Below are 26,223 nucleotides of genomic sequence, written 5' to 3' on the forward strand. Positions count from 1 at the left end.
TGGTGCATGCCTATAGTCCCAGCTACTCGGGAGGCTGTAGAGTGAGGATCCCTTGAGCCTAAAAGTTCGAGGTTGCAGCGTGCCATGATCACACCATTGCACTCTAGTCTGGGAGACAGAGCAACACCCTACTATCTCTTAAAACAAACAAAAAGCACTACACAACTGCAATTTAAGTTATTCCTCTCAAATTTACAGAGCAATATATTACTAATTTAATTACAAAAGGCCTTTTTATTGAAGAAGATAAGTTAATCAGAAAAATCACAGAACTAAAGAAATATTTTTATGATTTATCATAAAACCAAAGTGGAATGTTTGATTTATTTCCTACTTCCTCTCCCACTTCAGCACCTACCAATAAGGTAAAATATGTCTTTAAATAGTCCAATAAAATATTCCTTTATTTTGTGCTGCAATTCATCAATAATGGAATAATATTTGGAAAAACTGAAAGAGGTCAAAAATTTGAATTTAAATCACATACCAGGTAATAGTTTAAATGGTTTGAAAAAGATTTTTTTCCTCCTATAAGATAAAAATTTAAACTTACCTTCTGTTCCAGTTCATTTTTCCGATAGTTAATAGTAATGGAGTAATAATGTCTGTTTAGTCCATGAATTAATGCCTATATAGATAAATGATTTTAAAAAGGACAAATTAATATTTTTCCCCTAATAAAAATGTTTGAAACTGTTGATATATTCTTACATAATACCTGTACCATCCTCTAATAAAGGCATTTTATTTTAAGTAAATTAAGATGAAATTAAAGTATTTTTCTTAGCTACAAGTTTAAAACTAAGATTTAGAGGAATGGGTTACACATTCTTCAAAGCACGATATGAAAGAGCACAAATTAAGCAGTTTCAGTAGCCTTGCTCAGTCAGAAATAAGGTTTGAGATTATCATAAGCTAAGTTTATAAATCATTCATAATTTATTAAATCTAACTTAAGCTAATGGCATGGCTTTATTAAGAAACAATAATCCCGAATGTCCTGAAATCAATTCACAACTGCCCCCATATCTAACTCTGACAACATCAAGTGTTCAAATGAGGTTCCACAGTACTCTGGTGGACCTAAAGGACCCTCTGGCAGCCTAGAAAAACATGAAAGTACAGAAATAAACCTTTAGGGATATTTTTAACAAGTATAAAAACAAAAAGGACTTTGGGGTTAACCCTCAGGAATCTAAAGAGAAAAACTAACCAAAATAACCACCACTTCTCTAACTAATAGACTTTTACAATGTAGGTCTTAAGATGTCACTGAAGTAGAGGAAGAAGGGGTAAAGAAGAGAACATTTAATGAGCAGTTAGTATCTGCTTTACACATCTTCTAATCTTCATAGTACTGTAAGGTAGGGCAATTCAATTTGTATTTTGACAGATGAAAATAAAATGCAGGGTCAGGCTCAGTGGCTCAAGCCTGTAATTCCAGCACTCTGGGAGGCTGAGGCAGGAGAATCACTTAAGCCCAAGAGTTCAAGACCAGCCTGGACAACATAGCAAGACCCCATCTCTAAAAAAAAAAAAAACACACACACACACACACACAAAAACCAAAAAAACAAAAAAAAAAAATAAGACACAAATATTAATTTGTCCAAGTTTATAGCTAGTAAAAGGCTAGATAGGGATCTGAACCTAGGTCATTCTGATTCCATAGCCTATGTTCTTTCTAACATACTATGCTACAATACATATCAGGAAATTCTTGGAGTAAGTCTATGTACTTTAAGGATCAGGATGAAACAAAGCAGTATGTTAATTTTTAAGCTTTGCTAGCAAAAATCACTCCAATGAGTATTAAAATATTTTAGATGAGTACTTTAACAATAGATTCTTATTTTACCAATGTCTGTTATAAAAGTGAGCTATGAAATTCCATAGGAAGCAGTGACTGATTGTAAAGTACCAAGAGTATATATTAAATCCTTATTCATTTCAATAATCATCAGGAGCAATGAATTAAATTTTAGTGCATAAAAATGCTATACTGTACAGATCAAAAAGTAGAAGTGATCAGGGCTTCCTTTAATCTGTGCTCATATTCGTGTACATTAGGAAGTGAATCAGCCTAGTAGAGAATTAGAAAAAGGTGCTCAGTCCTCTAAGCAGACATAGTCTGGCTGTAGAGAGTGGAGGCTGAGCTGGAAGCTCCCTCGTCCAAGCACGTTTGCGCAATGCACTCACTAATTGCACAACCCTACATGGTGGTCATAAAGCTAGTAACTGCTGTAGCCAATACATACAGAAGCCAGTTAATGGACCCACAGATACTAGGCCCTATATTTTTGAGACTAACTGTACTAATGAAATATTAACTGGTGTCTGAAGGCACAATCTACTTGATTTTCAATTACATTTTATAGATAAAAGCATTAAAACTAACACAGACAGCATGAAAGATCAGCAGGTATAACAATAACGAAACAAAGGTAAGTTTAAATCAAATGATATCCTCAAGTAGTCTTTCAATTTCACTTACTCACCTGCTGTATGCCCCCAGTGCCTTCCTACCAAATCATAAGTCAACCGGCCGTGTCCTTTTTGGGTTCATGTAGAACTACACACAACCAACTGACTTATGATTTTACCTCTATGCACTCACTGCTGTGGAAAAGCAGGTGCATTATAAAACACACGGCTTACGGATTATATATAAGCTATTCATGGGTTCCTGATAAGTTTTTAAAAGTTTTCGTGCTCCTTAAAAAGGTGTGCTTGGATCTAAAGACAAATTTGTTTGCCTTAATTTATTTTATATTGATAAACTGAAAATACGGTGGTAACTGATATCCTTTAAATCACGTTCTAAAATGAAGCTTTTTGAATATAAATAGAATAACTGAAAAGAAACAAAATGTGTTTTGTGGTTCCCTCTAGAGTGGAGAACTGAGTTGCAGAAGGCAAAAGAGGAAAGGAGAGTTTTTGCTAAATGACTTTATACTTTAAATTTTTTTAACTGTATATATATTATCTATGCCAAAATTAATTAATTAAATTTCCAATGATAATATAAAAGAATGAAGCAATCTGATTATGAGTACTAGTTCCTACATTACCTCACGGGATTACCTGGGCAACTCAACTTTATGGGCCTCAGGTTTCCTCATGTACTAAATGACTACAATGGCTCCTTTCTAGTGCAATTGTTTTATAACTTATATGTTCAGTAATTACTGAAACAATGTTTCCCAGATAGCTTAACTCTATTAAACAATGCAACTGTACTCAACACTATACTTAGAGGCTCTTAGCCTTAGCACATGCATCTATACATCAATATTTACTAAATTTCCATGAGACTGACTACCAATCTTCAAATTTACTGTGACATTTAAGAATCCAAAATGTCACTGAACAGTTTATAATGGAATAGTTTAAAAAATTTAGTTACTAAAATAAATGCTTAACTCTCAATTCTAAACATTTGAAAGTAATAGCCAAATGTTCCAAGTGCAAAATAATATACATTATCATATATTAATATAAAAGCCTAGAGTATAGGCATTATACTTTCTCCTCTCTATCAGGATTATTAGTGGCTTCTATTATATAAAACATGAAAGTGAAAATAACCTTTGTATCTTAGCTTATTTCAACACTGTCAAGTAGTACTTTAAAAATAACATTTTCTAAAAGCAATGTATGTTTCACTGTAAAAAATTTAAGAAATATGGACAAGGAAAGACAAAAAAATCTCATAATTCTACCATCCAAAGGTAACCAGTGCTAATATCCTGGTATAAATATATAGGCACTATCTATAAAATATATTGTTTTATAATCTTTTCTTACTTAACATATTTGAACTTTCCCCAAATTATTAAATAGCAGTCTACAGTGAATCATTTTTCTCTACCAGAAAATCATTAGTAACCACCAGCATGTGAGCTGATGGCTGTTATCAGACTTTTATCCCTACTACTTGAAAGCTGGTTTAGGAGCAAGGCCCCTCTTAACACCAGCCAACTTCCCCTTCAAAATAAAAGACATGACATTTCTGAAAGGCTTCTGATCCCAGAGTTAAAGATTCTGCTAACATAAAATAAAATTCCATTACAGATATTACCATTCCCTTCAGGCTCTTCTGGGTTGCTTTCTAGCTTGTCTTAGAAAAATAAGAAAGTGTATTAAGGTGTGGCTTTGCTCTGTCACTTGTTGGCTTGGTCCCATTTGTGTGTTTTAGTATTGAAATTGTCTTAAAACTGTAGAGCACCCAGATAGATGTCATTCTGATGGGCGCTATATAAACTGTGAAATAAATATATTTACAGGTTCTAACTGGAAGGCAAAACAAACTAGAATGAAAGGAAAAATAATGATGCCGTAGTTGTTACATACACATGTTGTTTAACACAGGTTTGAAACCTGCTTTATAAGGTGCACTTTAAATTACAGGTTATAAGGTAAGATTAAAAAATACAAACTGGACTGGTATAGAAAAAACACGTTATTAATATTGATTACAGTCGATTTTTAAGGTTAAAAAGCAGTGCTTTAATTTTAAAAAAGAAATCTGCAACAGGTGGTGAGTGACTTGCAATTAGTAAAAACTTCTGGCAGAAACATACCATGTAGTAATCACAATGATCTTGGCTTGTGAGATGCTACTTAACCTTTTGCAAAAAATAATGAAGCAGTATGATACTACCGGAGTTTATAAGAAAGGTCATTATCACAGGCTAAACAGGTCCAATAATATATTCTCTTGGAACATGCAAGTACAGGCTTGTCTGTACCCAATCAAAACCACTGGTAGCTTATTTTATACTCATTATACTTTGCAGTTTTCCTTGACTTCCATTTTTTTTTTTTTCAAATCAACACACCTCAATCCTTTAAAACAAAACACTTGCAGTTCATTTTTCCGATAGTTAATAGTAATGGAGTAATAATGTCTGTTTAGTCCATGAATTTTGATGAAGATTTCGGATGAGTGACTGCCCCAAAATTAAGCATTTAAAAGTATAAAGTTATCAAAGTGTAACCAAGGCTTAAATCATGGTTAACTGTCAAAGCCACAACTCCCCAAAGACAACCTCATGACAGAGCAAGGTTTCAGAAGGGAGCAGCAATAACTACTATAATGTCTTTGTTTTATGTACTCTACTTAACCAAACATGGTATTTCTGTCCTTTTAATTAATCTTTAGAGAAGTAATTAACTAGATAGACACAGACTGTGGTGCATTTAAAAACACATTTAAAATAATTTTTTCAGACAATAAAGATTTGTATAAAAACACCATGGCATGTGAATGATACAAAGAAAACAATCACTCAAGAGGATATTAAGTGTCTGAATACCAGTAACTGCAATTAGTGGTAATTGATTATCACAATAAAAAGCAAGACATAAACTCTCATCACAAGTAACATATGGATGTTTTTTATAGGATTTATTTTGAAGGTGGGTTTTTTAAAAAAGAACATTTTAAGTATATTTAAGAATTATTTCTAGGGATATCTTAAAATATACAGCAATTTCTCCACTGTTTTCTGCTATGAAAAATACCTACTAATCAAGCAATGATAATAGTTACATCCTTCACCGGAAACTCCTATTGGTCCTTCTCTATAATGTTAACCATGCAAAGCCAGAATGCTTTCAAGATAAAAGATCTACTATGCTTCCAAAAAGGGTGTCCTCAAACATGATAGGAAAATTTAAAGACCCCATTAAAAACTGACTCACATATGAGCAAATCTAACTTTTACAACAATATTTCCACAATTCTCTTTTAAAACAAAAGAAGATTAATTTGCAAGCAAATTAAAATGCTAAGAATTAGAACTTAAAAAGACTACTTATAGCAGGCTTTTAAAATTGAAAACAGAGTTTTAACACATTATCAAATATAGGCAATACCTGGATAGATGGCTTGTTTAAGTGACCCAGATTCGAAGTTGTTTGTCTTGGTTCATGTCCTAAGACCATCATATTAGCATTGATCAATCTGAAGGCATCAATAACAACCTGTAAAAATAAGGTGTCAAGTCAATTTTTTTTTTTTAAAAGCAAGTGATAATGCCAAGCAACAGTGGACAAGGCATGATCAACGTGCATCTGTTTCTGGACTATATCCAGAAAATCATTTAATTATAATATTAATAAAAAAGAACCTCCTGCTGACTGTGCCATCAGCACACCACCCTCTATCTTGTAATGTAAGGTGACACCAATTATTGCAATTTTCATGAAGCAGTAAAGAAAAAAAATTAACTTTGCATCTTTATTATTGAAATATGTCATTACTAAACTTACACCAAACAGCCTTCACTGGTGTGCATATGTTTGTCACCTAAATTTTACCTAATCAAAATGAATGACAGAGAAACTAAAACTGAAAGTGAGCACAAGTTAAGGGACCACATCTAAAGCCCAGCCCTGTCACATCAATTACACCACCAGAGTACTTGAAATGACAACAAAATTACAGCCACCAAGGCACTTGCCCACGTATTCTCTTCTACTCAGATACCTTTTACTTCTTGTGACTATGAAAGACTTTATACCTTGTCTGATGGCCTTAAATGTCCAAGCCACTGTCAAGTATAAAAGGCACAATATAAGAAAACCAAGGTCATCCACGCTTTAAGCCAAGAACATGGTATGGAATGATATGGTCCTAAATTCATGGTAAAGATATTACAATAGGTATATTCTTTTTGTGTGTACAGAAATACTTCAAATTCTTCTATGATACAATAACATCTGTTAGCTCTTACACATAAAGAGATTAACAAGAATCACATACTTGCTAAAGCTTTTCAACACTGTAAAGTTTTATGTAAAGTCGTGTGACTTTAAGACAGATTGCCACTTTAAGGGAATTTAACTCAATAGATTTATCACATGAAACAATCTTAAAGCAAGATGATATAGTAAGTAACAGAGTATTTCTATATTTTGCCTTTAAAAGTGCTGAACGATTAAGATTTATCAATGTTTTAAAAGCTGTGTCAACTAGATTTGTTCTTATTTGTACAATTATTACTTGAGGATACTAAGAGATTAAAAATAGTTAAGCCAACCAAATAGAATCAAGTCTGAAAATTCTGTTTGTAATAAGTATTACTGTATGCTGTATGCTAAAGAACAAGATTTAAAGAAAGAAAATCACCCTGTGTAAAAGATTGCTGTGATGGGTCCAAAGACAATAACAAAAAATACAAACCTAGACTAAAACATGATGACAAGTGAATCAGTCTAAGCTTCTGTCTACTCATTCAGCCTACAATATCAACTCTGAATTTTACTTTTATTTTGAACAGTTAACATTTTCCCAAAGATTCATTCCTCTTGCATCAAAATAAAGCAAAGTATCCCCAGAACATGAATTAATAGTTTGTGAAAACTTTTTTCTTTTTATACAATAACCTTAATCCACACTTAACTTTCATGTTTATATATAAGTATGGCCTACATTGCTTATACTTAAAAATTTTTTCTAAACATATTCTGTTTTTTTAAAAAAGCAATAAAAACAAGTACTATCAGACATATTTTAGTCAGATGTTATCATAAATAACTTCAAACAATTGTTAAAAATATAGAAGTAAAATTTTCTCACACTCGTACTAAAAAAGAACATAAAATAAGATATAGTTAAAATGTTGGCAAAAGAGGAAGAAGGTGACCATTTTCCAAGATAGGTATATAACTTAAATACAAAATTAAGAAATGCCACCCTAACTATTAACAGTCAATAGTTAAGAGCAAAGCATCATTTTGGTCCACTTCAAGATTTCAGTAAATTCATTTGTGAGAGGGAGAAAACGCTACTACAAAATTAAGAAAATTTCATTATATATCACAACAAAATTCCTATATACTTTTTTATATTGAATGCTTTCAAACTAAAACAGCAGACAGCTATTTTACTTGTAGAAGTCTATATTATTTCTCTGAAATATTATAAGCAGGTGTGAAACTTCATAAAAAGGAAATGAAAATACCAGTTAAGTAGATATCATGATCTGTTAAAAACAAATTTTTTAAATTTTCTTTAGAAACTAGGAGAAAAATTCAAGAACTTAATAAAATGACATGCTTTCATTGACAATTCCTGAGTAGCAATGATGGCCTATAGAAAATGACTACTTTACACTAAGATTAAAGGAATTTGCTGCCATCACTATAGCAACTGTCTTAAGGAAACTAACATGTTCAACAACCTGCAGACCAAAATTAGATTTAGTATGCAATAAAATATAAACATGGCAATATAGTCTACATTTTAATTTCTGTATAATTTTATAATTGCTTTTTGCGCTGTGAAAATAAGTGGATTTATCCTTTAGAGCAACCTATCAAAATAGATTCATTAATGTCCAGTGCGCTAATGAGCAATGGGTGAAAAAGGTGTTAATTATGCCACAGTAAGATTTAAAAAAAAAAAAAGCCCTAGTGAGCACTCGATGGTGTGTATAAGCTGAAAGCGTTTCTCCATGTTTGTGTATTTACAGCATGATGCAATAGAATGACAGCAAAATGGTCACTCCATGGTTAAGAACAGAAATCTTAGATATAACACACTGAACAAAGAACTCCCAAGAATTAATTAAGGTATGGGTGGGTAGGGGAAATAATCCATTTTTTTCAGCTCTCTGAATTTTCTAAACAGTTCATTTTGAAGTATATAGACATTAAATTAGTTCAGTTTATATCTTATAAACTCAAACAGTAATTTAACCAAAAAACTTTACACAAAAACTATCTCCTTAATATATAATAACAAAAACCTCTGAGCTAAAGTATGAAGAATATTTTCAGGAATATGATGCTAGACTTTGAAAAATTCCTTTCCATGCTGAAGGCCTACATACTACATTGAATTTCTATTCACCCGCCTGACCATTTAATTTTTTCTGGTACAAGTGCCTTGAGACTTTTCAGAGGTCACTGCAACAGTAGACAGCTTATAACAAAACCATTAGCAGTTTGGCTAGCTTAGGGAAACCTCTTACTTTCCTTTTTTGTTTATTATCACTGCATGAATCTGCAGCATATGATAGTTTATAATTTCTCAGGCTTGTTAAATTCATGTTAAAGGTCTGTTTTCTTGTTGAATAAATTTTGTTCATATAATGCTGCCTATTTCATACACTCAGTCTTTAATAGCACCTTTGGTCTATGCGCAACTCACAGATCAAAACAGAGGACTAAAATAGGGGTTGATGATGCTATTTACATGTGTGATTCCTGCTGTCTTCTTGTTAGTAGCTTTAATATAATAGAAGACCTTGTCTGTTTTGTAATTAACACATCTTTACTGGAGAGATATTTGGAAGTGATTGCTGTGAATATACTGGTTAGTAAAATAAACACAATCACACACCACTTTCTGTTATCAGACAAATTTGTGAATTGTACACATTATACTACAGATCAACAAACTGTGATATAACAGCCAAGTAGAAGACACATATTTATATAACCCTTTATTTTTCTGAAAATATGTATTCACTCTGACCTTGCAAATATAATTAGCTTGTGGGATGTGCAGATTTCAGTACCATGGTTGCTTTACTAATTGCAACTCTTGGAAATAGATACTAAATATTTGGAAGCTGCCAATACAAAATAAAAACTGCATGTTTTTTGTACATCTGTCTTAGATTATAAAAGCAAAATAGTTTTAAAAACAATATTGAGTTCCGTATTTATTCCAAGCATGCCCAAGGGTCAAGGATCTATCATTTCATTTTAATGATGAATCTGGTTTATTACTTAAAACTCAGTTTAATCCATAATTTTTTGGCTTCGTTCATGAGTAGAATACAGTTCATCCAATATGCTATTTATTTTAAAATTCGTGTTTTCATATCAACTGCTAGGTCACTGAAAGACTAGACTAAATTTCTAAAGCACCAATCTATAGTTCCCAATTTTTACATCCGAAGGAAGCTATTTTTAAGCAAAGCTCTTCAAATTAGTTTAATACAAAGCTGTTTTAAAGAAAAATACACAAACACTTCTGGCAGTAGCTGTAATTTTTTTCTCTCTCTTTTCAGTAGTTGCCTTTGGTCCAGTTGCACTTATATTACAGTCAATGACTATGGGTATTTACACAGAGTAGAAATAATGTTTTAAGAATTTATAATGCATTCATTTTCTTGAGCTTAAAAATGAAACAATCAGAATCTTCCATAACCTCAGGTCAGCTCACTATATATATAATATATGCATTATATATGTTTACCTATATATTATATATAATAAAAATTATTCAGTTCATATATAGGTGAACATAAGTGAACTGAAATAATTTTTAAAATCTTGAAAAAAATTTTAAGACCTCAAAATCAATGTCAAACACTAAAAAGAAAAAAAGTAAAAATTCAGTTACTAGTTAGATTACATATTTTAAAACATAAAACCATCACTATATAAAGTAAATCTCTAAATGATTATAAAAATGAAAGGTGCGGAAAGAAAGGCAACACTCAACCCATATCAAATACTCTTTATCACCTAGAAATGACCTGTTATCAACTGCTTAGGTTGTTTCTAGATTCTTTAAAAATTAAGAGTGCATGTGACCTGGGAAGTACTGCTGGGGTTTGTGACCATTTCGTTACTTCTGCTGCCATGCACTGCCAGACATCTATAAGAGAAAAACATCTTATGTCTCTTGTAAGCCCATAGCATAAAAAATTCAGAGAAATCTTACTTTTTATGCCATTTCCAATGAAAAGCACTAAGAACTAAAACTGACTCATGCCAAATGCATATCACTGAATTGCTGTGATTTCTTAGTCTCAAGTTTGCAACACGGAAATTATTTATAAAATGTCAATTTTAGCTCTGGAAAAGAAATTCCTATGTGTATGTACATTTTCTTTCTTCATCCTCGGAGAATTGCTTACTGTAGCTAGAGATCTGTAGTACAACTTCAGTATATTGGGAGAAAAGGGGGATGGGGTGTAACTTGCATAATTTACTTTTTTTGACAAGTGAAGACATGCATCAAAATTCAAAGAGTAAATCCACAAGTTTTGAACATATATGCTTTAATGAAAACAAATCGATCTTTAGAAACTAGTATGGTAAAAGGTAATTAGACATTTTTAGATTCATGAAACACTGGGAAAAGAATTTACTTAAGTTATAATAAAAATAAAGTTTCACAGAATTTTTTTCAACATATGCATGTAGTCAGTATGGTGTAGAGGTTTAAATGCTTGAGGCACTCTGGAGTCAATCCTGCCTAAGTTAGAATTCTGGGTCTATCACTTACTAGCTAAGGGACCTCAAACAAGTTATTTAACCCTTCAATTTCTCCATTTGCTCATGAATGACGATGCCTCATAGACTTGGTAATAAAATAATATATGTGTTTCTGCCACAATAGTTTTCAGTGTTACTAACTGTGGCACTGATGGAGTTGCCCAGCTCAGATCTTTCAACAGAACCTGCTGTGGAGCGCATGACTGAATCACAACCTCCAGCTTTTACATCTTTGGATCCACTGGGCATTCACACCAGGTCATAGTTCTCCTGGGCAGCTCCCAGCCAACAACTGAACACAGCAGTGGTACTAGAACCTAGCCATTCCTGCCAAATAAGGGATTCCTCCAAAGGCTAATTTTGGCTCAAGGACTCCCCAGCAGCCTGGCTGAAATTTTCTGAGCACTAGCTGTAGTCTGTGGCTCTTCTACCCAATCTACCTTCACTTTCTCCTTTGCAGGGTCAAACCTTCACTGCTGTCTGAAGGCTCTCCCCTTTCTCCAACATGGGTGTCTCCCCCAATAAATCTCTTGCATGTCTAATTTCATTTTGGCATCTGATCCACAGAAGACCCAAACTGATACAGTTAACAAAGCAGAGGACTGCTATCATGAAGAGTGTTAAAATTGGAAAAAAGTTACCCTAAAAATCAAGTTATAACTATAAATTTTGCATCAAGAGACACCTGACATATAAAAAAAAATAGGAAACTAGAGTGACACTTTAAGATGTATTTCCTTAGGGAAATTCCTAATTACAGTAAGAAAGTGTATAGTTGTACTGAAGGTTATTATCTGTCTTTTAAAAATGACTGAATATGCCTAAAATCTTGATACTACTCCTGCATGATCAGTGTTTCTAGACTCACAAGTGACAAATAAACAGTGAGCTTAAAATTGAACTCCTCAGGGGACTACTACTAAGCTACAAGAGACTATCACCTATGGGTCACTAGTCTGATATCAACTTAAGAGTGTCAATTCTATCTAGTGGCTACTCAGCCTACATAAAATGGAACCAGTGACTTCAGATCCCTTTCTAGTGGAAAAATTAAAACAACTGGTTTGCCTGTTGGCAATTCCATATAAAGCACAGGAATAAAAGGCCCTAGAGAACAAAGATGGGCTCAACTTTGTTAGCATGGCAGTACAGCATGTGGATGAGATTAAAGGACCTATATACATTGCTTGTGCTGTAACACCACATTCAAAGAAAAATACAAAGTATATCCACTGGAATACTATCTCTCAATAGGCAAAGGCATTGTAGTAGGAAAAATATGTAAAGGCCAATTACTTTGCTGTGTATCACTTTTGTGTATTTTTATTTTGCTTATCAATTAAATACTATATAGAAATTATCTTGCTAATCCTCTCAACAACCAAGTGTAGGTATTAATATTATCAATTTATGGATGAGGAAACTGCAGTGTAGAGAATTTAAATCAATTAAATGAAATGACACAACCAGTAAATGATATCACTATGATTTGTACCTATACAGCATGCCAAAGCCAGTACTCTACATCATAAAGCTGTTTGTTATAATAGCTGTCCTGACACAAAACCAAGAAACAACTACTACTAGGTTAAGTTATACTCAACAGCAAGGTTTGTGTCTCATTCGTCACTGAATATCCATTCTGTAACAGAGTAAGTGGCACACAAAATACAGTGCAAAATAGATATCTATTGAAATGAAAACCTCAAAAAAAAAGCACTTTTGGTTACTATGCTATAGAAATTTTTACCACTTATGTTTATTTTTCCTTAAAGGAAAAGAAAAGAAAAATATCCATTATCTATAAACAAAATCTAATCAGTAGCTTGTTAACAATATAGTCCTTACTTATCACTGCTCAGTTCTGAGTTCATGAAATACTTTTTTGTGACATGCTAAACTGAGAAACTGATAGAGCACTGACATGTATTTAATTTGGATTTAAAACTACATATGGTAAAACTATCTGGAAAGTGAAACGTGGCTGTAAGCATCTGTTAATCAGCTTATTAGTAGCCTAAAACTCACAACTGAGAGATCAATTATGACTTTGAAGAAAATTTACCACTTCATTTTTACCCTCTTAAGAAAATTACAATGACAAGAAGACATTAAACTTGACAAAACTAAGTCCCAGGTCCAGAAATATCCTCACAACTAACAATGGCTAATGTCACATCTAGAATGTAATCTTTAAAAATTAAAATATATGGGTTCTGAAAAAGCCTCTCAATCAAAGTCATAGTTTCCACATTTCCACTTGCTGGTACAAAACTGGCATTAAGGACAGGGAGCAGATCGTATTCTTCTCCATAACTCCAATGTACTCTTGGCACAAAGTAGTGATCAACAAGTGTCTGCTGAACCAATGACCAGGGATAATTAGATGACTACAGACAGAAAAGCATTCAAGAAGTGAGAGTCAATAAATAATATTCTTACAGGTAATGAATGATGTATTTTTACGGAAACAGTTGGATTCAAACTAATTTGAAGCACATTACATCATTCAAAATGCACAGCAAGTAGTAAAGCATAACAAATTAGCTCAGAGATTATATTATTAATATAGAAGCTCCAGGTTAAAAGAACTCCATAGGAACTCTTACCTCTATATACGACTTATGCTCTTAGAATTTTAAAAGTAAAATTATTTCTACATACCTAGCTGACAATTTTTTATATCAGCTAAATAAATGTGATAAACTATTACATGTTATACGCAAATTAGTACCTATAATATTTTCTTAGGTGTCCTCACAAGATCTGAGAGTGTTATAAAACTTCGAACTGATAATAAGAGTGAAAGACAGGAAGCAAACAAAAGATAATACAGTAACAAAACTTGTTCCAAGAATACCTTGGAAGGGTATGCTCACAGAGCTATGTCAGGAATGGAAATAGATTTTTTTATGTATTCTATTTCCTATTTTTCTTTTTCCACCTGGAAAACTAGACAAAGAAAAGGGGTGTGTACAATTTATGATTAGGACTACCCAGCCCTAGCTAACACTCGTGGAATACTGATCAAAAAATAATCTTACAAATATAGCAGCTACGCTAAATATCTTTTCCTACTTTTAGCAGACAAATGACTATTAAACTTGAACTCTAGCTCTAATTTTACAGGGTTCAAACTGATCAAGGATAATGTCCATGAGTAAACTGGCTAACTGACCTTGTCAATCACACGTTCCAGTCATTTAATATACGACTCTATGCTGACATATAAAAAATTAATAAATGTCACAAAATTAACTGCAGTTTTTTGGATATGCTAAAAGCTAAAAAAATAGAATTGGTAATGGCTGAACACTGACGCAAATTCATTCCTCGATTTTATTTTATAAACATTTATTAAAAAACTATTGCAACACACTAAATTCCAAGATATGAATTGGTATCTCTCCTCAAAGAAGTCTCACTTTTGTGGGGAAGACAACACAGACAGATGAATAAAATACAAAATGGTTAAGTGCAATACATTAATCACCTCATAGGCCCAAGTTTCAAAGTAATATATTCACTTCCTTTTCATCAGCATGCCCAAGGAAAACATCTTAGAAAATGGTAAGTGCTAAATAAAAGTTGGCCAATCAGAAGAGTATTCCTGGATTAGTTAGCATGCACAAAATATAAGAAGGGAAGTCTTCATTTCTTTTATAGTCATTACCATATTCCTAAATGTAGCAAATTAGAGATTAATTTATGGGCTTGTTCTTATCAAAACTTGCAGAAACATTCACATTCTATTTTTTTAATATTCTAGTTCTTGATCCTTTTAAGTACGAATTATGTTAATCTTCAGAATAAAGTATCATTTATTGCACACCTCCTAATATGACATGTGTACTCTAATCTCTACATATATTACCTCGTGATAGTCATAATGCTATGAAATAGGTACTAAGATTCCTGTTATATAGATGAAAAATCTGAAGCTCAAGAAAATTAGGTAAGGCTTGTTCAAGGTCACACTGTAAAGAGGAGATAAAAATGGGGATTTTAATGCAGGCCTGACCCCTAAGTCTGTATTCTTCATTACTCTATGTCCTCTCTCTCTATATGAGAGAGAGAGACAGAGTATACATATATTATATATATAATATATGTATTATATATATTATATATATAATATATATAATACATATATATGTATTACATATATAATATATATAATATATATAATACATATATATGTATTACATATTATATATATTATATATATACACATAGATATATAAAATAAGAAGGTCAAAACAAGACTACTATTTGAGTAAACCGAGTACTTAAAAACCTTCACCATCTTAAAACTTTCTAATATAAAATTTCTTGGAAAAGTAAAATATTTGCTACCCACCCCTGAAAGAAAAGACACAACCTTCTAGATATCTGAAAATAAAGGGTATGATCTTACAACATTCATTCACAACTTTTTAATTTTTTTAAAAATTAGAGACGGAGTTTCATCATGTTGCACAGGCTCATTTCAAACTCCTGGGCTCTAGCGATCCACTCACTTTGACCCCCCAAAGTGCTGGGATTACAGATGTGAGCCATGGTACCTGGCCACATTCCCTAACTTTCTTCCCGTATTTGTATTTATTCTCCAAAGCCCCATCTTTTGTAAAATGCTAGTTGTTTAAACAAATTAAAACCAATCAAACCACTCATTTTACATTCTAATATCTGTGGAAAAAAGAATGAACAAAGAGGTAAGTACCACTTGGAATGATATTGTTTCTACATTCTTCCCATGCAGAACAAGCTCCTCTTTTCTGAGTGATGTTCTGCCTACCCCTCAAAGCTCAGCCCAAGCTTTATCTACTTTGTGCAACCTACAACTGATTTCTCCCTTCTTCTAATTTTAATTTGCATTTACTGTGTTTGTTATACAAGTAATACTTTATTGTATACTGGCACATACAACATTCTGAATAAGTATTTGTTGAATTATTTCTGTCTTTAGCAACCAATTTAATACTTACAGAAACAAGCAATTTCAGTATATTTTGTATCAGTATGCAATGTAGGTTATCAGTATATAATTGGCAGAATGAGATCTTGCTCACTACTAACACTAAATGTATATAATTTATCTTCTCAAAGAAGACAAAGACCATTTTTTAAAATTCACTTTGCATCTTAGAATCATTAGCATACAGATCAGGTATACTTAAGAAATACCTGCAGATAAGCTGACCTGCAGTTAGATAAACATCACATTTTTTAAAGTCCATTGAGTGTTTTGATCAGATTAAATAAAAATGTTTCAAGGAAACCTAACCAGTGGAAGACACATTTGGACATAATTAGTCATTCGTTTTTTTATGTTTTCAAAACACAGAACAGACACAATGATTGTTAGGAGTTAGTTAGCTGGTAATAACTGAGCATTTTACTAACAGGAACCCCATCAAGGAAAATGAGTTCTCTAAAGCAGTAATGCTTTTTAATAAATATATTACAATATCCTAATTAAGTTGTATGCTAGTTTTATGATTTTGCCCAAAGTGACCATTCTTTTTGCCTCAAGAAAGAAGTATAGTCACATTACAAGTTGAATTAACTTCTAAATTTGCTGCTGGATCTGGTTGTGGGCTGAGTATACAAGATAACAAAACATTCAGCAAGAGGTCCCCACTGTGCCACTTGAGAACTAAAGTTTAAAATATGTAAATATGTATATTTTACAAATGAACTAAATTCTGCAAGCAGACCTTATAAACTATTTCACTGATTAGAGCAGAACTCACTGGTAACTTCTGTGAGCTTACTCTCCATTTAAATTATGAATGCAATTACCATTGATTTTCACCTGTATCATTTTAAAACATTTATAGTACTGTACAATATGCAGAGGGTTACAGATTCTTTATCATATAGTGTATTTCATTATTTATGTTGATTTCAGTGTTTACTCCTAGGGATGTCAGAAAAGTCAACAGGAATAAGTCTGTCTAGATTGTTTTTTAAAATTAATGGAACAGCACATATTAAAAAATCAATTAATATATAATACATAATATCTACAGAAAACTATGGAGAACTTGAGAGGAAATGTACAGCTCTTTCCCCTGACTTATGCTGAAGAGAGTGACACCTATCCACAGTAACTTAAGGAATGGCCTCACAATAACCTCTGGTATTCATTTTGCATTTTGCAGTTACTCTGAATATATCATTCATAATGGTTTAATATTAAGGAATTAAAGAGCCATTAAAAAAGTCTGAGCCCTGAAATTTTACAGAACTGGATTCATACCTTTGTTCTGCTGCTAACTCATGGTCTGACTTTGGCAAAGCAATCTCCTTGGCCCTGATTTTGTTTTTTTAACCACTAATAACATGTAATGGTAACAGGGTCTATCTTTAGGATTATAACAAAGAATAAATGAGATAAGTTGAAATGGTTATTCACAATACCTGGCTCACAGCAATTATTCAATAAAAATATAATCAAGTCACCATAAAAGAAAATCAAACTATTGTGAATGAATTGAGATTACCAAGAAAGAATCCAGGCTTATCTAATTTCTCAAAGACAGAAATATTGGAATTTATAAAAATGGAAATATACAAAATGTTCAAGAAAGTGGTTTTATAAAAAGTGAACACAGACCCAACTTAAATCATTTATATATAAAATGTCATTTTAATTCTTGATCTAATCATTGCCTTACTAAATATTTTGACAGCTTTGATAAATCACACACAGGAAAAGGGAGAGGGAGACTCTTACGCTATTCTTCATTTTTATAAGTTTATATTCCTAAGTATCATGATTTAACTAAAACACTAACTAAGGATTTACTAGCATTTAATCTGATTCATAGTGATGAGAGGACTTGACACTGAAAGAACCATAAATTACAATCAAACTCTGACTCCTTAAAGATGAAGTAGCATTACTGACAAAGAACTGGATCCTTACTTCAAGAGATATAATAGTATGAATCTAGACATTAGGTCCAACAAGTGATACAAACCATCAATGATGGATATTTACACTAAATTTTTTCAAAAAGATTTCTTCCTAACATACAAAAGTAGACAGTGATACATATGATTTCACAAATTTTAGATATATTATTTTTTAAAAACTAAATTTAACATTAAGACATGTGACACATGCATATTTTTAAATGAAATTCATCATTTTAATGTAAATTACAATTAATTAGAAATAATGAAAATTCCAATATTATATAATACTTAACCTAGGTTTGGAAACTAAAATTGCCATTTTAAACATTACAAAAGGATAACCAAAAATAAAATACATACTCATTTATTTATATTTACATTTATTTACTCTATTTTGAGAATGCGTTCTTTCATTGTGTTTAAGTTTATACTTTCCTTTTTCAAAGCAGCCAACCATCACATGAGTCAAGATATCATAAAACCTAAGTTGAACTAATACTACAAAATAGAATTCTAATTATATTTAAAATTAAGCTTTAATTATTACTTGTAAATATTGTGGTAGGGGACTTTATTAGATAATTGTTGTATTTGTAAAACAGTAATCATTACTTAAATGAATTACTTATGAGTTACTAAAAAGGTACCTTAAAATAGAGAATTAACTTAAGAGGTATTAAATATAATTCATAAAGCTAATAACAATCAAGGATTTTTCAACCTCTTTTATCTATATGTTGAGTAACAACACATATAGTTAAAAAAAGTAAATAAATTGAAATATAGGCATATAGCAAGAATCAGAAGCTATCCATTCTGAATGGTCTAGTATATCAGTTTCTATTATTGTTTTTGTGGATAGTTTTTGCCTCTGAAAAGCTAAATCACACCTAATAGGATCATGATTTAGAGAAGACCTCAATTTTTATACACGATAATGATATGATGTCAGAAAACATTCAACTTCAAATTTATGACAGATAAAAACTCCATATTTTAACAGCCATGTTTAGTTTGTCTGCTGGTGAGCAGATATAAATGTAATCTGCACTACTATCAAACTCCAGGTCTGATAGATAACAAGCTAATATTTATTTCTAAGTGCTCTAAAAATTATTTGTAAAACCTGCATAAAAAGGATTGCATAAATATATTGTGATTTTATTTTAACAATTATTCTACACTACAATGGAAGTACATGCTCAAACAAGACACCTCAGCAGTATTTTAAAGCAGTAACCACCTAGCCAATTTCTGTATGTTTTGTAGTTTTTCTAATCCACTCTCCCTGTGGTTGAGCAAAATCGAATTGCCTCTCACATTTGCAGACAGCTCTGTGAAGGTGATAATAGAGCTGCTCCCTGCTGTCATGAGGCAGGAAATAGGAAAATGGCATATGGGGCTAGAAAGAAAGAAATAAAAAAAAAAAAAAAAAAGAATGAATGAACAAAAAAAGAGAAAGAGAACTAAACAAGAACAAAAGGGGTTTCAACAAAGAACTATAACCCAATATGCTTTGCAAGTTAATCTGTTTTCAGAATTATTTAGCATATTTAATCATTCATTTGCGTCCTCACTCCAAAAACGTGAATGGTTGATACCAAGTCTTTGGGCAAGTTTTCATTGTCTAAAATATTTGGAAAACACACCTCCAGAGTATGTCCTGGACAATGTCTGCAAAACAATGCCCTTTAAATAGATTTTTAAAATGTTGTGCCAATTCCAAATTCATCATTTGAAAATAAAGGTGAAGCAATGTTTATTTAAATATTAATAAAATGTTTATAGCAGGCTTTGAGTATGGTTTAACTTTCCTACTTTTATGAAATTCAAAAAATTTAAAGATAAATATTCATGACAATTACACAATAAGTGATTAAAGAAGAAATCTCTAAATAAATTGCTAATAATACCAAGACACAGTTATCAACTTGTACAGTTTTTTTGTTTGTTTTTTAAGTAAACAACCAGCAGCTTTCTGTGTAATTAAGAATCCTGCTTTGAACAAAATGGATTTTTATTTAATGTATCTGTAAACAGAATGTGGCAGTAGATGGCAATAAAGATAGAATCTACTCTACCTTTCCTTTTACACTCTGAATGGGATCCACAACCACTGCCACAGCTCTCTCCGACAAGGCTTCAAAGCTCTGCTGAGTGTTGATATCCACACCAGAAAGCCAACAACCAAAGCCAGGGTGACTGTGATACCAACCAACAACCATCTCCGGCCTGAAACAAAGAGGGCATTCAGATGCTCAGAACAGAACAAGTAATATATTTAAGATATGAAAAGAAACAACACACGGGGTATAAATTAAGAAGAGATGAAAAACACACAGGTGTGAAAAAGCACCATTAGAAACCCTGAAATTGTACACCATATTATCCAGAAAACATGGAAATGAATATGTGTGACAAAGGAGTGCTATCATTAAGAGATGCATATTAGCAGTGGTAGATAAGGCTTTCAGTTTTTCACCTTGTTACCACAGTTTCTCAGAGCCAGTTTTTACCCTTTCAGCATTCAAGTAAATATCTACTCTTTAACTCCTTAGCTCTGGGAGTTGGATTTTCCAGGCACAGAGTACATTTTTAACAATGGACACCAGGATCCACTGTTGTGAAAGGATTAAATATCAATTAAACCAGCAGTAGAACTAGGAACTCAGTCAAAAACCAATTTGCACTGTTCTGCTCAGCTGCTGAGCCTTTTGCTAACATTAATTTTGAAGTTGTTTCCACAGCAGAAGAATTTCAGCAAGAGAATGACAACTATTGAGAGACCTGGTCTGAGGAAAAAACTTTAGAATATTTGGATTATACTTTCTCTGTCTTTAAAACTATGCCTACAAACATAATTAAATATTCATAATCTCATTCAGTTGCAACTCTCAAATACATGGAACATACAAGCTCTTTCAATTATAAGTGACTAGACAGTAACTCCATATGCTAAACAGAGGGAAGCTACAGCCCAAGCTTACTACGTGACAGTCAAGAATTTTAACATGAGGCAGTTCTCTGATGGGCAAATATCTCTGGTTCTAAAGGGAAGATATACTAGACAGGCGGTGCATGGCACTGATATTTACAGATACATGACCACCTTTTCTAGAAATGACATTGATAAACATCTATAACGTTGAGGTATGTTTCTATAAATATTTCCCATTATTTCTTTAACTGATCATTTAAAATGCTTACCTTCCTGTCTGCTTCAACATATCCAACATTTTAGCTTGGAACACTGGATCAACCGCCTCCACACTGACACCCTGATTTAGAAAGAAAGAAAAATTATTAATTTTTGTAAATTTGGAGAAAAAAAAAAGCTTCCCTATGTATATTATTTGGGGTTGCCAAAATCATTTTATAGGTTTTGATACCTACATTTGATACCTACTCAAGTCATTCAATTATAAACCTCATACCAATCAAGCTTCTAAAATTGCCAACTACCAAACTGCTGTTGGCTAACGAGTTAAGCCAACTTTCAGGATTCTTTAAGAGTATATGGCCATTGCTGTGTATATGTTTACCAGAAATACGAAATAATTGAACCAACCATAACTATTGGTTAGACCTATCTAGGCAAGCATACTTCCTAATGCCATCCTATCATAACTGATGACTAAAATGAGCCTCATTCAAAGTTCTACAAATATTCAGCTATCATAATGAAACAGCCTCAAGTCTCTTACATACAGCATTATTTTGCTAGTTCAACCAAAATAAGATATTTGAACAAGGAAGAATTAAAAGGTTTAGATCATCTCTCTGGGGATAGAGTACTGTCTTTATAGCTCTCAAGGCTTTCTTCTAACCTCAGCAATCTAAATCTAATGTACTTAAAGAAACTAGTTAACATAAGCACTTCCTTCCCACCAAAACAAACACTACGCATATTGAATTCCAACAGAGAGTACATCCTCAAGAACAGGGGTATGCAATCTGCTGCTTATAGGCTAAGAATGTTTTCGGTTTTTTTCTTTCTTTTCATATATATACTTTAAAAGGACTGTCTTAAAAAAGAAGAAGAATATGCAACAGAGACATATGTCTTTATAGAAAAAGTTTACTGACTTTGGGGTCAGAAGAAAAACTTTCTAATTCTATGACACTAGAAAATAGAATTAGAGTGAATATAGGGATCAAAATCTTTTATTTTATATTGTCTAACAAGCATTTACATGTAAGTAATGATACTAAAGCCTAAGAATGATGTATTATAATGGGTATCTACATAAGTACCCATAACATATATAAGTTAGTTTTATGTGTTTCATGTAGCCTAATATAAAAAAATAGATACAAGTAATAAATAGTCTAAGATTTAAATCTAAACCTTTGGTTAACGTGTAGAGTGTTTCTCTATTTCCAAATGTATAAAATAAATATAATGGATATCGAGATGGATAAAATCAGTAGATCCAAATTAGTTTACCTCAACAAATTCATCTATTTAGAGAAAACTTTATATTATTTTAAATATACTGCATTCTGTAGCAAATATTCTATTTTAAATGCTTATTTTTAATATACATACTATATATATTACAGTACTTAAAACTGTAATTTGTTCTCTAGCATCTACCTTATCAAAGTAAACTTACAGAGCTCCGAATAGAACAGCTTTATAACAACAATTTCTTTAATCCTTCTTTTACAAGGCTCAGTAAGAGAAATATTGCCTAGCAAAGAAGAAATATCACTTGGAAAAATACATGCATATTTTTCTAAGCAAACAGGTGAGAAGGATATATGTGTTATTTTTTTGGAAGGTAGATGGAATGGTTATTGTTTTTTGGCTATTTTCTTTCAGTCAAAATGCACATCTATCAACACAAGTCTAATGCATCAAACAAAAAGGCAAAACAAAACAAACATCTCTATAAAGAATAATGTATTCTATACAGGTAATTTGTATGGAGTACGGTGCGTATAAGCAAAATACCATGCCTGGGAAAAAAATACTCAGGTTTGCTATTGTTTTGTTTTGTTTTGTTTTGTTTTGCTTTAACTTAACATTTTAAATAAGAAAAGCTTAAAAAGTCATTCATCACCATATATGGAACATTTTTTAAATGACATATTTCAAAACAATGGGAACAAAACCTAAGAACTAGTATACGTGAGTTGAAAATCTAAATAAGAGAATCTCAAATCTTTTGAACACTTGGTTCAAAATCGAACTAACACTCTGCCATTATAGGGTAAGTAACTTTTAAATTCAGTATTTTACACCAGTTTAAGCTGAAGGATTGAGAAAAGAAATTTAGCATTAGCATCATTCAGTTTGTAGACCTATAAGAAGTTATGCTGCATTTTAAAGATTAATGATTTAATTCAATACAATCTAAAAATTTCTATCAAACTTATGATTAATTTTTCCTATTGGAAAGAGAAAACGTAATATGATGAGAGTTAGTTTGCATAGGAAAAGAAAAATGAAAAGAAACACATTTACTTGCAGCAGGCAACCATAAAAGTACTCACTGTTCCTGACTGTGGCATAGCAAACACATCAATCACTCTGACGGTATAATCATCAACAAATTCTCCAAGCATCAAACCCATAACTTCCATTGGAACTCCAGCACGGCCATGTTTTAACATCTGTAGAAAGGAAGAGATGTGGACACAAAGCAAATTTCGTTGAGGTCTCTGGTTCCTCTTTATAAAACAAAAACCAAATTTTGTTCCAGTGAAAATAAAAAACTCCTTTTATAAATATACTTAAAACAATAGCTTATTTATGTCTGACAGGATTAAGGTGACAAATATTTCAAAGTAAAAGATACAGTGAAAGCAACAGAGTTCTCTAAAGCAAGTAACTACATTCATTACTTACTTTTAACAGTGCCAGGGAAGAGATATAGACTTGTTCTGCTGTGTCCACTGCAGGAGCATCTGTAGGTGGCCCCTAGAAACAAATACATCAATTATTATTAAAACACACACAGAGTTTATGAGTTTAAAATTCAAGTTACATGTGGTATAAACTTGATATTTTTTAAAATAGTTTTGAAAAACATGTCAAGTATCCTTTGATTTGGCTACGACATAATCAAAACACATTTGCAAATATCAAACCTGTAGAAAACAGGTAAAACTTAATACTAAGCCAAGGGTCTAATGGACATAAAGTTTAAGTCTTTCAGCAATGCCAATCTACCTTGGCTACAACATGGCTATAATGTACCAATTAGCCACATTTGTTACCACAGTGTGTGTATGTGAAATGCTGCTGGACTAGCACAATTAACTAAAGCATCGACACAAACAGCAAATTCTCTGAGCTTCTTGATTTTCAGCTAAAGACAGCATGTATTAATAGATTAAGGCTATGGGATTCCTCTGCAAATTCATCGCTACAGTGGAGGAGAAGGGGAAAGAAGACTTCTAATCCCTGGGTGAAAGAGCTGTGAACAACATCCTCTGCATGTCCCTAATGAAGCTGTTCCCCTCCCCCTATACAACAAATTTAACACAATTGCCCCAGGTGTGAACAAACCAGTTGAGACAGGTATAGCTGATGTGAAAATACTTCCAAAATCCTAACCACTAACTTTAAAACAAGTATTACTAAGGAAGACACTATGTTTCTCCTTTAAGGATTGTATCTTCTTCCTGAAAGGAAGCAAACTTCTCTTGACTATAACATTCAGCTGCACAAGGTAACTGACATATAGTTCTTACCCTCAAGATGCCTACAATCTTATAAATGTGATTCTGCCCCACAATTAGTGCACCTAGAAAGCTTCTTGTTTTTTAATATTGGACAATCTGGGAAATTATAATGAGATATGAATTATAATTGCCAGGTTGTGTTTTGCTTAAAGTTCCCTTTCCCTGACAATAACTCTATTACAAATTAGGTAAACAACATGTTACCTTATCCAAATTGTAAGCCATGTTCTGTCTCCCATTTATACTTTTACATACTGAAAGTAAACAATCGCTTTACATTCCATACATATAGGTCTATGTGTACTTTGTGCTTGTGTGTGTGTGTGTGTGTGTGTGTGTTAAATTCTATTACTTTGTATTGTTTTAAAAGTTCATAATATTTACTGGAAGCATGAAGTATAAAAGGTTCTAGAATAAGTTTTCTCTAAATAAAAGAATTTTGTTTTTATTTACTTTTGTTCAAAGTGGTGAGAGAAATCAAGTCCCTCAAATTTAATTTTCACCATAAATGCCAGGCAATAAAGTTGGAAACTGACCAAATTCTTCATCTATTATCACCTAATGCAGTTTTATTGCTTATTTTTCAAATAGCTAAGATCTCTTTCAGAATGAAAACTCTACTAAAGTAATAACAGGCCAAAGCATCTTGCTGAAGTCATCATATAAACCTAATTTTAGTGGTATGATAATTTTACTCATTTCACTTAGAAAGTTAAGAAAGATTAAGGAAAAGGTGAGGACAACAATAAATTAGTTGTGATTAGAGGTTTGGGGGAAGTAGTAGCAGCCTTAAAAGGTTAGGATAATAATGAGGTTTCAGTTAAACAGAAGGAATTGATTCTGGTGATCTACTGCATAGCCTGGTGACTACAGTTAATAAGAGTGTATATTTCAAAATAGTTAAAAGACGATTTTAAATGTTCTCAGCACAAAAAAATGATAAATATTGAGGTGATGTTAGCCTTATGTGATCACTCCATAACATACATATTTATCAAAACATCACCCCCCACCAATATATATATAATTATTTGCCAATTTAAAATAAAATCAAAGTAGAAAAATAGGTTAACGAACACTGTATTCATAAAATTATTCCTGGATTCAGAGCAACCTTAAACATTACATATGGAGAAAGAAGTTAAACTGGTATCTTGACTGTAGCTTTAATACAGCCTTTCTCAACTTGCCCGAAAATATTTTTTTTTTTTTAGAAAAAAGGGAAATAAAACATCAAACCATCACCAAAATGCATTACTGAAAGAATCCAGAAACTATTTCTGCCATCAAAGAAGGAAGAAACACTATTTTGTTCAATATTATATATATAACCAGTACCTAGAAAAGTGCCTGGGCCAT

At 32.2% G+C, this 26,223-nt stretch overlaps 1 protein-coding gene across 1 annotated transcript in view; it reads right to left on the minus strand.

The window, feature by feature from the left end:
* PSMD14 (proteasome 26S subunit, non-ATPase 14) overlaps positions 1-26,223 on the minus strand; it is a 103,011-nt gene that overhangs the window by 20,140 nt on the left and 56,648 nt on the right. Inside the window, exons 4-9 of the mRNA XM_003266167.4 lie at positions 24,026-24,097; positions 23,671-23,790; positions 21,379-21,449; positions 20,253-20,403; positions 5,881-5,988; positions 554-628 (exon numbers count right to left, since the gene is read on the minus strand). Coding sequence (XP_003266215.1) covers positions 554-628; positions 5,881-5,988; positions 20,253-20,403; positions 21,379-21,449; positions 23,671-23,790; positions 24,026-24,097 — 597 coding nt within the window. The remainder of the gene's footprint in view (positions 1-553; positions 629-5,880; positions 5,989-20,252; positions 20,404-21,378; positions 21,450-23,670; positions 23,791-24,025; positions 24,098-26,223) is intronic.

The sequence above is a fragment of the Nomascus leucogenys genome, chromosome 17 (assembly GCF_006542625.1).
Source record: "Nomascus leucogenys isolate Asia chromosome 17, Asia_NLE_v1, whole genome shotgun sequence".
Lineage (NCBI taxonomy): Eukaryota > Metazoa > Chordata > Mammalia > Primates > Hylobatidae > Nomascus > Nomascus leucogenys.